The sequence below is a fragment of the Choloepus didactylus genome, chromosome 5 (assembly GCF_015220235.1).
Source record: "Choloepus didactylus isolate mChoDid1 chromosome 5, mChoDid1.pri, whole genome shotgun sequence".
Lineage (NCBI taxonomy): Eukaryota > Metazoa > Chordata > Mammalia > Pilosa > Megalonychidae > Choloepus > Choloepus didactylus.
The window spans coordinates 86966468-86978989 of record NC_051311.1 but is presented as its reverse complement, the minus strand read 5'-3'; the positions used below and the strand labels follow the sequence as shown (position 1 = coordinate 86978989).

At 37.2% G+C, this 12522-nt stretch overlaps 1 protein-coding gene across 1 annotated transcript in view; it reads right to left on the bottom strand.

Moving 5' to 3' along the window:
- Positions 1–11540, bottom strand: part of SLC26A3 (solute carrier family 26 member 3) — a 30247-nt gene extending 18707 nt beyond the window's left edge. Inside the window, exons 1-7 of the mRNA XM_037837463.1 lie at positions 11410–11540; positions 10721–10860; positions 4213–4323; positions 3791–3948; positions 2306–2470; positions 897–1049; positions 374–456 (exon numbers count right to left, since the gene is read on the bottom strand). Of these exons, the coding sequence (XP_037693391.1) occupies positions 374–456; positions 897–1049; positions 2306–2470; positions 3791–3948; positions 4213–4323; positions 10721–10860; positions 11410–11540 (941 nt within the window). The remainder of the gene's footprint in view (positions 1–373; positions 457–896; positions 1050–2305; positions 2471–3790; positions 3949–4212; positions 4324–10720; positions 10861–11409) is intronic.
- Between the last annotated feature and the right edge of the window lie 982 nt (positions 11541–12522).

The window sequence follows — 12522 nt, the reverse complement described above, 5'->3', positions numbered from 1 at the left end:
ACTTGGCTCCAATAACTTCAAACAAAACACTACATTTTGTTTATAGTAATTTACAGACAAGGGAATCTGATTTCCTTTGGTGCCTCTGTAGGAGAAGAAGCAGATTTATTTAGCCTGTTTTCCTACTTTCACTACTTCAGTAGTTTTTACATGTATGTGAGTCCCTGCTCGTTTGCTTCTTGAGTTCTTGCAGAAGGAGAAACTTTCTGATATTAGGAACTTGGACTCTTAGGTTCTTTGTGGCTCCTTCTTCGAAGAGCAGCAAGATTTTCTCATGGGTGCTGGGTGCAGGGAGGGTTACAAAATATCTGTCCGTTATACCGCTTACTCTCTGATTAGTGCTTGGCGCTGCCATCAGAAAAGACACACTTACCCACTTGGCATCTGCCCAATGACAGTCACGTTAAACCTGTTTTTGAAGTCAAAGCCATAGGATACACCAGTTGCAATCACAGTCTGCAAAGTTGCAAAATTGCCCAAATTAGAAATCTGAGATGCAACTAAGAGTCTTGCCTTAAAGAAAAATACTGTTGCAGGATCCCACCCATCTGTCTATCAAATAAGAATCTCCTGGCCCAGCCTTTGTTATTTTTTGAAGAGGCCCTGAAGCCAGGGTTGAGAACCACAGCTCTAATTCAAAGAGTCTGCCACCATGTCTTCTGAGGTCTTGTGCTCTCTGCACTATCCATATCTTACATGGAAAGAATAAATCCAAAATCATAAAAGGAAATTATTAAATTCTGAATGAAGAGAAAACAATACTAAGCATTATGCCCAGAAACTGCAGAGAAGGCATTTCTGCCCCACTAAAACCTTCCGACCTACAGATGAAGAGCTTTCCACCTAAAGCACTGGACTAATAAACTATGAAAGAAGGTCTTGAGGCGTTCAGTTACCATGATGAGTTCAATCGGGATGGGCACTGGAAGCTTGGCTTTGTAGCGTTGATTTATTTCTTTAACCACAAATACAATCAACAGGATAACCAGAGATGTCACAAGATCTGCAATATTAGTGTCCTCTATTTGTGTGAATATGGAAATTAGAACCTAAAATTATAAGAACAAAACACCCAAGTCTATATTAATGTATAATTTGGATACAACACTTAATTATTTCCAAATAGATAAAAATAAACATTTGAGAACAAGGTCTGCCCTAGATGGGTTGTGAGTCTCTGTTTTGCTCATGCTAACCATGAAAGTGAAACTGTAGAGATATGAGAAGGGTAAGTAAGCACAGGGCAGGTACCACACTGGTTTGGGGATGCTTCTGGCACTTTTTGCTGGGCATATTGCCAACTTTTATTGGAAACTTTTCACCTTTTTATAACTGGTCTCTCCTGCTTTTAGATCTCTTTGAGCTAAAATTTCTAGATTTCTAGAAATCTGAATTTCTAGATTACTTTATTTCACATTCATCACTACTGCTCTGTTCAGGGAATGACCTCCGTTACCTGGCAGTTTTTCTTAGCATGTGTCCCCTTAATTCCTGACCTCTTCTAGGTCCAGGCCCCTCACATTCCTTAGTTGACTCTCCTTGTCACCTTTGAAAAATAGTTTCCTGACTAACCTATACATAGTACTTCTTCTAGAAGCCAGTTGGGTTCCACGTCCAGGGGCCCAGGACAGCTCAAGTAGGTCCAAAGTGGCTCCCAAATTGCTCAGAAAACACTTCTGGAGCAGCTTTGGATGGGAGGGAAAGAGTGTTGGTTTCAGTTTGGAGCAAATCCTATCTCAGACTCCCATGGGCGGGCTGTCTTGATAGAAGCCCTAAGAACACCGTCTGTTCTGCAGGACATCCTCTGGAGGAGGCAAGGACAGTGGCTCATTATCATATTGGCCAATTTCCTTTTGCTTTATAAACTGGGACACATAGAAGGCTCAGAAAACCTCCATTCCAAAAGAATGAGACCTGCCTTTTTAGAAATAGGGAAAACTGTAACTCCATTAGAAAATATCTTTCAAAACAAGATTTTGAGAAAAATTTTAAAACTTGGAGCAATATATTAAAGCTTTTAACAATATATATAGGTTTCTTTCTTTTGGAAAATACTCGAGTCAAATCTAAGAGAAGTGGTAGCTGATTTCTATTGTTAACACTACTGTATAGTAGATGTTCCTGATTTTCAGTGTTGTTTTCTTTGCCATTTACTCTTTCTTAATGTGAATACATTTCACAACCCGTTGATTTCTTGGAAGTTGTAGGTAAGTCCCAAGGCAAAGGCATTAAAGGAAGTATCTCCAGAAACAAAAAAAGTAAGTTTCATGTATTTCAAGATATTTTGAACTAAAGAAATACTCACTTTGAAAATTGAAAATGGATCAGTGTGTGCCGGGACAGTCAGCTGAAGAATAAATTTGAGTTGGGAAACCAACACATGAATAGCGGCAGCTGTGGTGAAACCACTGATCAGAGAATCAGAAAGGTATATCACCACGAATCCAATTCGCAGAACTCCCATGGCCAACTGCAGAGAAGGACAAATGCCTTTGTAGTTTAGGAGAACACTTCCGCAAACTAAAGGATCAGGAATTTAAATGATCCAAAATGTAAAGTTTCAACTTGAACCTCTGTGAAGAACCCCGTCCCTGGAACGCCTCTCATGCAGGGCTGCCACCTCCCAGGTAGAGTGTCACACTGTGCTCAAATAGGATTTAAATTTAGTATGTCTCCCAAAAGTAATAAGCTTATTTTCCTCCTTCTGTCCTCTCTCCCTCCCTCCCTTCCTTCCTTTCTTTTTTTTTCTTTTTAGGTACAGTGTCTTTGGGAGACTCACCCATAAAGCTTTTATAGCAGACTCTTATCTAGCACCAACCCTCATAAATTTGCCCAGGTAATTTTAAGTTACACTTTCTAGCTGCTGTAGCATGTGTGGACGAGCGTCCATTCATATTCCCTGGAACAAGTTGTTCAACTTGCTTAAGAGATAATTAATTGTGTGTATGTATCAGAAGCATTCAGTTTTAACTGGGGGACTGAGGTGGTCAATTTTCCCAAACCACCAGTGTTTTCTAATAAAGAGAATTGGACAGATTTTTCCTTCCCTTGAACACCCAGCCTGCCTTTCCACACTTGTCTCATGGAACACAGTCAGAGTTGTGGGCATGTAAAGACACTGGGTTTAGAAATGTATTCTAAAAAACTGACCATATTGCTTGTCAATAGGACACACCAATTATGTCCTTGTAGAAATGGACTTCTTTTTCTTTCTTTAAAGAACTGTCTTAACTGATAATATCACTAACCATAAACTTGGACAACCTCTTGAAGAGTCTGTGACATTTTCACCATTCAGTGATGGTATCAATTGTGTGGCTTGGAAATGAGGCTTTAGACCCTTACACAATCCTCATCAGCTCCTCCCAAATCTTTGCTATGGATGATTCAAAGTGCAAAGCCTCACCCTACCAATTAGATTTCCATCCCTAAGGAATTAGAAAGAAAAAATTCCATATCTGCCCCTGGCACTATTATTTGAATACAGCTATTTTTAGTGACTATCAGTTCCCACACATTTTATTGGCTCAAGCATGTCACTGTTCATCACATGTGTCTCCCTATACCCATTCTTCCTCCCAACCAAACCCACATTCACCCGTCTTGCAACATGGATCTGCCCCTTCACTTCTGGTAGTGGTGAGTGACCCTTCTTAAATTATTTGGCTACAGGCCACTGAGGGAAGGAAACCAAAAAGAAGAGAAAAGGGATGGCAGGAGGGAGAAGAAACAGAAAGACCAATCAGGACAAGCAGATTGGGGCAGGTAGATTTCATGAGCAATTGCTCACCTGGATGATTCCAGAAAGGACTGTGACCGTTGCTGCCACCATCACCTTCTGCTCATCCACTGTTGAGCTATTAGAGAAATTCATAGCAGCTGTACCGGTATCTGGGACTAATTTTGTAACCACTGCTCCCACCATCATACTCAGAACTGGAAATGGACCTAATTAACATCAAAGGGTGAATGAATTGTGGTCAGTATATGCCTCTCTAAAGCATAATTGTCTTTCAACCATAAAATAAGCATATAAGATGACTGCTGTCTGTAACTCTGCCCTCCTTTTCCAAACCCCAGTCTTAGTTCTTCCAGGAAATTTATGACTCTTCTCCTAGATTATGCCCAATTTGGAATTAATACAATGTGTGGGTAATGGAATTCATAAAGAAAAAGCAATATGAGCATTAAGCAGCCCAGTAACTCACTTACCCACAGATATGTGCTTAGAAGTGCCCAAGAAAAAGTAGATTATGACTGGGAAGAAAGCTGCATACAATCCATAGCTTGGGGGGATGGTGACCAGCAGAGCAAATGCCAGACCTGTAAATACATGAGCAGCAGAGTCCTTATTTTTTACAAAGGGAATCAAAAAACTTCTCCTTAGGTTATTAAGATATTTAAGATTGGATGTTAAAAAGGTTATCTTATTAACACAAAATGGATTAAAGACATAAATGTAAACACTAAAATGATAAAATTCTTAGAAGAAAACATAAGTGTAAATCTTCATAACCTTGGATTAAGCACTGGTTTCAAAGATATGACACTTAAAGCATAAGTAACCAGAGAAAAAAATTGGTAAATTGGACTTCATAAGATTTTTTTTAAAAAATCTTGCTTCAAAGAACACTATCAAAATTGTGAAAAGATGACCCATCAAATGGGAAAAAATATTTGCAAATCATATATCTGATAAGGTTCTATTATCCAGCATGCACTAAAGAACTCTAAAAATTCAAAAAGGCAAGTAACCCAATTTAAAAATGGGCAAAGTCTCTCTGTCTAACTAAGCCACCTTGGCAGGTGATCTCACTGCCCTCCCCTTACATGGGACCTGACTCCCAGGGGTGTAAATCTCCCTGGCAATGTAGGATATGGCTCCCAAGGATGAATCTGGACCTGGCATTGTGGGATTGAGAACATCTTCTTGACCAAAAGGGGATGAAAATGAAACGAAATAAAGCTTCAGTGGCTGAGAGACTTCAAATGGAGTTGAGAGGTCACTCTGGTGAACATTCTTATGCACTATATAGATAACACTTTTTAGGTTTTAACATATTGGAATAGCTAGAAGTAAATACCTGAAACATCCAAACTCTAACCCAGTAGCCTTGACTCTTGAAGACAATTGTATAACAATGTAGATTACAAGGGGTGACAGTGTGATTGTGAAAACCTTGTGGATCGCACTCCCTTTATCCAGTGAAAAATGGGGACAAAAACTAAAGGAAAAATAGGGTGGAGTGGGGGGTAAGATTTGGGTGTTCTTTTTTATTTTTATTTTTTAATCTTATTCTGATTCTTTCTGGTATAAGGAAAATGTTCAAAAATAGATTGGGGTGATGAATGCACAACTATATGATGGTACTGTGAACAGTTGACTGTACAACATGGATGATTGTATTGTATGTGAATATATTTCAATAAAACTGAATTAAAACATAAAATAAAATAAAAAATTAATCAAATCATGAAAAAAAGCCTTCAACTGATTGAATTAAATCCAAGTGATTGTAAAAAAAAAAAAAAAAAATGGGCAAAGGATTTGAATAGGCATTTCTCCAAAGAAGATATACAAAGTTCAATAAGCACATGAAAAGATGCTGAACATCAAGAGTCATTAGGGAAATGCAAATCAAAACCACAATGATGCCCCTTCATTCCCACTATAATGGCTAAAATAAAAATGATGGAAAATGGCAAGTGTTGGTGAGGATGTGGGGAAATTGGAACCCTCATATACAGCTGGTGGGAAGGTAAAATGGTGCAACCACTTTGGAAAACAGTTTGGCGGTTCCTTAAAAAGATAAACATAGAGGGGGACTTCCAGGGAAGATGACAGAGTAGGGAGTTCCAGGGCTCAATTATTCCACCAAAATGACTGTTGGGGCTCTGGTGGCCAGAAGAACACTGTACAGCATCCAGAAAAGAGCCAGAGGAAAAGGCTGATTAACTATGGTGGAGAACAGTGAGTTGCTCTTTCTGTGCAGTGGCTGCTGGTGCCCATCCCCCACTTGCAGCAGGCAACCTTGGGGTCCAGTCCTTAGTTAGCTTGCTGCAGACAGAAAGGGATATAAAAATCCTCTCCCCCAAGAACAGAGGTGGCACTGCTGATCATTGATCATGGCTTTTGATTAGTGTAGATGGATCCCAGCTCTGAGCTACCGTTTCAACCCACCCTGGACAAAAGTAGCAGCAGCTATTACTGTTTCAACCCTGCTCCTAATAAGGGTGGAGGTGATGGAGATTTAAAGACTCAGTGTTTCCCTCAGGGATGTGGGGAACAGTTAGCTGAAGAGCTGCATTTGCTGGGCAAAAGTCATCAAAGAGGCTTCTCAAGTGCTCATGGATCATTCTACAGGATAGACTACATAGTGTGTCACAAGAAAGTCTGAATAAATTTTAAAAGACTGAAATTATACAAAGCACTTTCTCTGACCATAATGGAGTGAAGCTGGAAATCAATAACAGGCAGAGAACTGGAAAATTCACAAATATATGGATGTTAAACAACACATTATTAAACAATCAGTGAGTCAAAGAAGAAATTGCAAGGGTAAATTCTTGAGACAAATGAAAATGAGAACACAACATATCAAAACTTATAGGATGCACTGAAGGCAGTGCTGAGATGGAAATTTATAGCCCTACATGCTTACACTAAAAAAGAAGAAAGAGCTAAAATTGAAGACTAACTGCACATCTGTAAGAACTAGAAAAGGAACAGCAAAGTAATCCCAAAACAAGCAAAAGGAAAGAAATAACAAAGATTAGATCAGAAATAAATGAAATTAAGAATAAAAAAATAGAGAGAATCTACAAAATAAAAAGTTAGTTCCTTGAGAAGATCAATAAAACTGACTAACACTTAGCTAGACTGACAAAGGAAAAAAAAGAGAGAAGATGCAAATAAATAAAATCAGAAATTAAAGTGGGGGGGGGACATTACTACTGACCCCACAGAAATAAGAAGAACATGAAAGGATACTTCAAACAACTGTATGGCAACAAATTAGACAACTTAAATGAAATGGACAAATTCCTATAAACCCATGACCAACCTACACTAACTCTAGAATAAATAGAAGACCCCAGCAGACTGATTACATGTAAAGAGATTGAATCAGTTGTCAAAAACCTTCCAACAAAGAAAAGCCCAGGACTGGATGGCTTCACAGATGAATTCTACCAATCATTCCAGGAAGAATTGATACCAATCCTGCTCAAACTCTTCCAAAATATTGAAGAGGAAGGAATAGTACCTAACTCATTCTATGAGGCAAACATCACCAGTACCAAAGCCAGATAAAGACACTATAAGCAAAGAAAATTACAGACCAATTTGTCTTATGAATATAAATGCAAAAATCCTCAACAAATACTTGCAAATCAAATCCAACAGCACATCAAAAGACTTATACACCATAATCAAGTGGGTTTTATCCCAGGTTTGCAACAATGGTGGAACACAAGAAAATCAATTAATGTAATACACCACATTAGCAAAGTGAAGGGGGAAAACCACATGATCATCTCGACTGATGCAGAAAAAGGATTTTACAAAATCCAGCATCCTTTCTTGATAATAAACACTTGGAAAGATAAGAATAGAAGGAAACTTCCTCAACATGATAAAGGGCATATATGAAAAACCCACAGCTAATGTCATACTCAATGGTGAAAGAAAGCTTTCCCTCTAAGATCTGGAACAAGACAAGGATGCCCACTGTCACCACTTTTGTTCGACATTGTGTTAGAAATTCCAGCCAGAGCAATTAGACAAGAAAAAGAAATAAAAGGCATCCAAATTGGAAAGGAAGAAGTAAAACTTTCACTATTTGTAAATGACAAGATCCTATATATAGAAAGTCCTTAAAAATACACAACAAAACTACTAGAGCTAATAAATGAGTTTAGCAAAGTGGTGGGATAAAAGATCAACAAACAAAAATCAGTAGTGTTTCTATATACTAGTAATGAGTGATCTTAGGAGGAAATTTTTAAAATTCCATTCACAATAGCAACTAAAAGAATTAATTTTCTAAGAATAAATTTAACCAAGGATGTAAAGGACTTGTACAAAGAAAACTACAAAACATTGCTAAAGAAATCAAAGACCTAAATGAATGGAAGAACATTCTGTGTTCATGAATTGGAAGACTAAATATCCTTAAGATGTCAATTCTATCCAAATTGATTTACAGATTCAATGAAATCCTAGTCAAATTCCAACAGCCTACTTGGCAGAAATGGAAAAGCCAATTATCAATTTGATTTGGGAGGGTAAGTTGCCCTGAAGAGCAAAATAAATCTTGAAAAAGAAGAACAAAGTTGGAGGACTCACACTTCCTGACTTTAAAGCATTTTACAAAGCTACAGTGGTCAAAACAGCATGGTACTGGCATAAAGATAGATATTGACCAATGGAATCAAATTGAGAGTTCAGAAATATACCCTACCATCTATACCAATTGATATTTGACAAAGCTGCCAGTCCAGTCAACTGAGAAAGCATAGTCTCTTCAACCAATGGTGTTGGGAGGACTGGATATCCACATGTAAAAGAATAAAAGAGGGTCCTCACCTGACATCCTATACAAAAATTAACTTGAAAAGGATCAAACACCTAAATAAAGAGTTAAAACTACCAAACTCCTAGAAGAAAATATAGGGAAGCATCTTCAAGATCTTGTATTGGGCAATGTTTCTTAGACTTTACACTCAAAACACAAGCAATGAAAGAAAAAACAGATAATGGAACTCATCAAAATTAAAAACTTTTGTGCTTCAAAGGATTTTGTCAAGAAAGTGAAAAGGCAATCAATCTACTCAATGGGAGAAAATATTTCGAAACCACAAATCTGATAAGGGTTTAATACCCAGGATATATAAAGAAATCCTTCAACTTAATAATAAAAAGACAAACAACCCAGTTTAAAAATGGGCAAAAGACTTGGATAGACATTTTCCAAGAGGAAATACAAATGGCTAAAAAAAAAGATGCTCAACTTCACTAGCTATTAGGGAAATGCAATCAAAACCACAACTAGATACCATTTCACACCCACTAGAATGGCTGCTATTTTAAAAAAATAGAAAATAACAAGTGTTGGAGAGGATGTGGAGAAATAGGAACACTTATTCATTGCTTGTGGTAATGTAAAATGGAGCAGCTGCTGTGGAAGACAGTTTGGCAGTTCCTCAGGAAGCTAAGTATAGAATTAGCATATCATCTGGCAATCCTGCTACTAGGTATATACCCAGAAGAACTGAAAGCAGGGACTCAAACAGATATTTGCACACCAATGTTCATAGTGGCATTATTCACAATTGCTAAAAGATGAAAGCAACCCAAGTATCCATCAATCAAGAATGTATAAACAAAATGTGGTATATACATACAATGGAATATTATTCAGGCATAAAAAGGAATGAAGTCCTGATACATGCAACAACATGAATGAACCTTGAAGACATTATATTGAGTGAATTAAACCAGACACTAAAGGACAAATACTGCATGACCCCATTGTTATTCACTAATTATAATAAGCAAACTTTCAGAGTTAGAATCTAGAGTATAGTTTACCAGGAGATAGTTTGGGGTTAAGGAATGGGGAGTGGATGCTTAACCTGTACAGAATTTCCATTTAGGCTGATGGTAAAGGTTTAGAAATGGATGGTGGTGATGGAAGCACAAAAGATACAGGTGAATGTGGTTAAAAGGAGAAACTTTAGATTGTATATATTAGTAGAATAAAAATTAAAACATAAAACATAGGGCTTGCACAACACAGTGAACCCTACTGTAAATGATGGATTATACTTAATATAAGTATAAGAAGGGCCTTTCATGAATTATAACAAACGTACGATACTAATACAAGGTGGTAATAATAGGGTGGCATATGGAAGAAATACAACTAATGTAAATAATGGATGATAGATATAACTATTTTAATAATATTTCATCAATTGTAACAAAGGTAACTACTGTTAAAAATAGTACAATTATTTAAAAAAGTGCTATCATCAATTGTAAAATGTTCTACATCAATGCAAGGTGTTGGTGGTGGGGTGGTGTACGGGATTCCTGTTTTCTTGTACGATTGTTTTGTAAACTCACAACTTTCTCTAATAAGAAAAGTGAGGTGCCAAAATAAAAAAAAGTTAAACACTGACTTACCATATGACCTAGCAATTAAAGCAGGGACTCAAACAGACACTTACATGCCAATGTACATAGTAGCATTATTCACAATAGCCAAAAGGTGGCAACAACACAAGTGTACATCAACAGATGAATGCATAAACAACATATAGCATGTGCATACCATAGAATATTATTCATCCATAGAAAGGAATGAAGTACTGATACATGCAACAACATGGATGAACCTTGTCAACATCCTAATTGAAAGAAGCCAGTCTCAAGAGGCCACATATTGTATGATTCTACTTATGTGACATGTCAGAATAGGCAAATTCATAAAGACAGGAAGTAGATTAGTGGTTGACAAGGGCTTTGGGAAGGAGGAAATGGGGAGTGACTGCTAATGGATAAGTTTTTTTGGGGGGTATGATGAAATGTTCCGGAATTGGATAGTGGCGATGGTTGCACAACCTTGTGAATATACTAGAAACCACTGAGTTGTAGACTTTAAAACAGTGAATTTTATGATATGTGACTTACATCTCAATAAATTTTTAAAGTTACCTTGCAGTACAGCCACCAGCCCTGTGCTGATTCCAGAAACAATGTCACTGAGCAACCATTCCTTTATCCGGTATGCTGGCAACCAAGATGCTATGGGGAACAAAGAGAAGGCAATTCTCTTGGCCTTTTGGGAGGAACAGCTGAAAACAGTGAAAGTTACATGTCAGTAACTAATATCAAATGTTCAGTTTAACACCTAATTGTAGATAGAAATTAGAAAGACTGATAGGTACATTGATAACGATTTTAATATATGAAAGATTAAACTAGCACTTTTGCTCTCACTAACACTAACATTCACCTTCTCACCCATATCAACCTGCCTCCTGGCCACCACCAAGGGATTTTTTTTAAAAAAATGCTGCTTTTCATTAGCTGTAATAGAGCTCATTTGTCATCCTCAGCTTGAATTGCGCAACATTTCGATTGAGAATTTGCCTGTCCTGATCAATTTGTCGTCTGATTTGGAAAGACTGTGTTGAGAGCTGAGATCTTGTTCATTTTAGACACTACTTTTTCAACTCTGGCAGGGAGAAGGAGGTGTGGAAGCCAAAGATGAAAAGACTCTGGGAAGCCAGTGCAATCTGTAGGCTATGGGCTAGAGCCAGAAAGGAGAGCTTAAAAGCTTGAAAGTTTAGATGAGCGTGCTTCATACATTCCCAGTGCCAGTACCTTAGAAGATGTCTTACCTACAACACGCTTTGAGATGATCCAGAAATGTCTTATGATTTCTGTGTTTCTTCTTATGTTCTTCTTCGAAAGCATTTTTAGAATACACTGGCCTGGCCACTATGTATTGATTCCCAATGGGTTCAATCATTTTGCTTTCTCTGGTGGTTGTGGCAAGTGGAAGACCCTGGGAACTATGTGGCGAACCCTTCTTCTTGCCGTTAGCAGGTTCAAATGCCTGGAACCAAACAGAACTTGTTTCTTAAATAACTCAGAGATAATGTGATGCAATTTACAGATGAGTGAGCTCCGAACTGAATGTTACCACCTTTTGAGATCAAAAGAGGCAGGATTAAGAGACCTAGATCGTGTTTTGCCACAGTGATATCACTTTTCACTCTAAGGAGCTGCACGGGTGACTTTGGGTAAGTCAACAAAAGCTTTTATATTAAAAAAAAAAAATTGCCAAAAAAGCAAGAAAAATTGACTAAGTTTACCAATCAGTGAGTCAACTTTTTTTACTTTGTAAAGTGAGCTCGTCTCATCAAGAAAAAGAATTTACTTTGAAAATTTTTTCTAAAATAAGTTTCCAGAGGTATGGCACTGGTTTAGTACTGGGAGAGATTAGGTTTAGTCTAGTTCTGCTACTAACTCCAGTAAAGAAGTTTCCAATTTACTCATCATCATGATTCTAATACCTTATAAAATTCCTTTAATTTGTGTAATTCAAAGATATTGTCCATTTAGGTTGTTTTCTTATTGTTTCTGAGAGTTAGAGTTTTATAATTAATAGTTGTGGAAACTATGGCATGAAGTATTACTTAGTTCAATGATAATGACATCTTTTTAAGGAAAAAACTTGGGCAAGGTTAACCCCTCTTAACCTCATTGATATAACTGGGATAGTAATACTCAAGTTTCAAGGTGATTGTAGAGATTAAATGATATTTTCATAGCATCTAGCATTGCCCTTACACTATAGGCATTCACTAAATGGTAGTGATTATTTTTGCTATTAGCCTTTTCTGCACAAGATGTTTGAATTTTTTATTCTTATATCAATCCTATTACTACTATACTTAAAAATTAAAAATTAATTTAACAGAATTTTTACAAACCCTTTCTATACATTT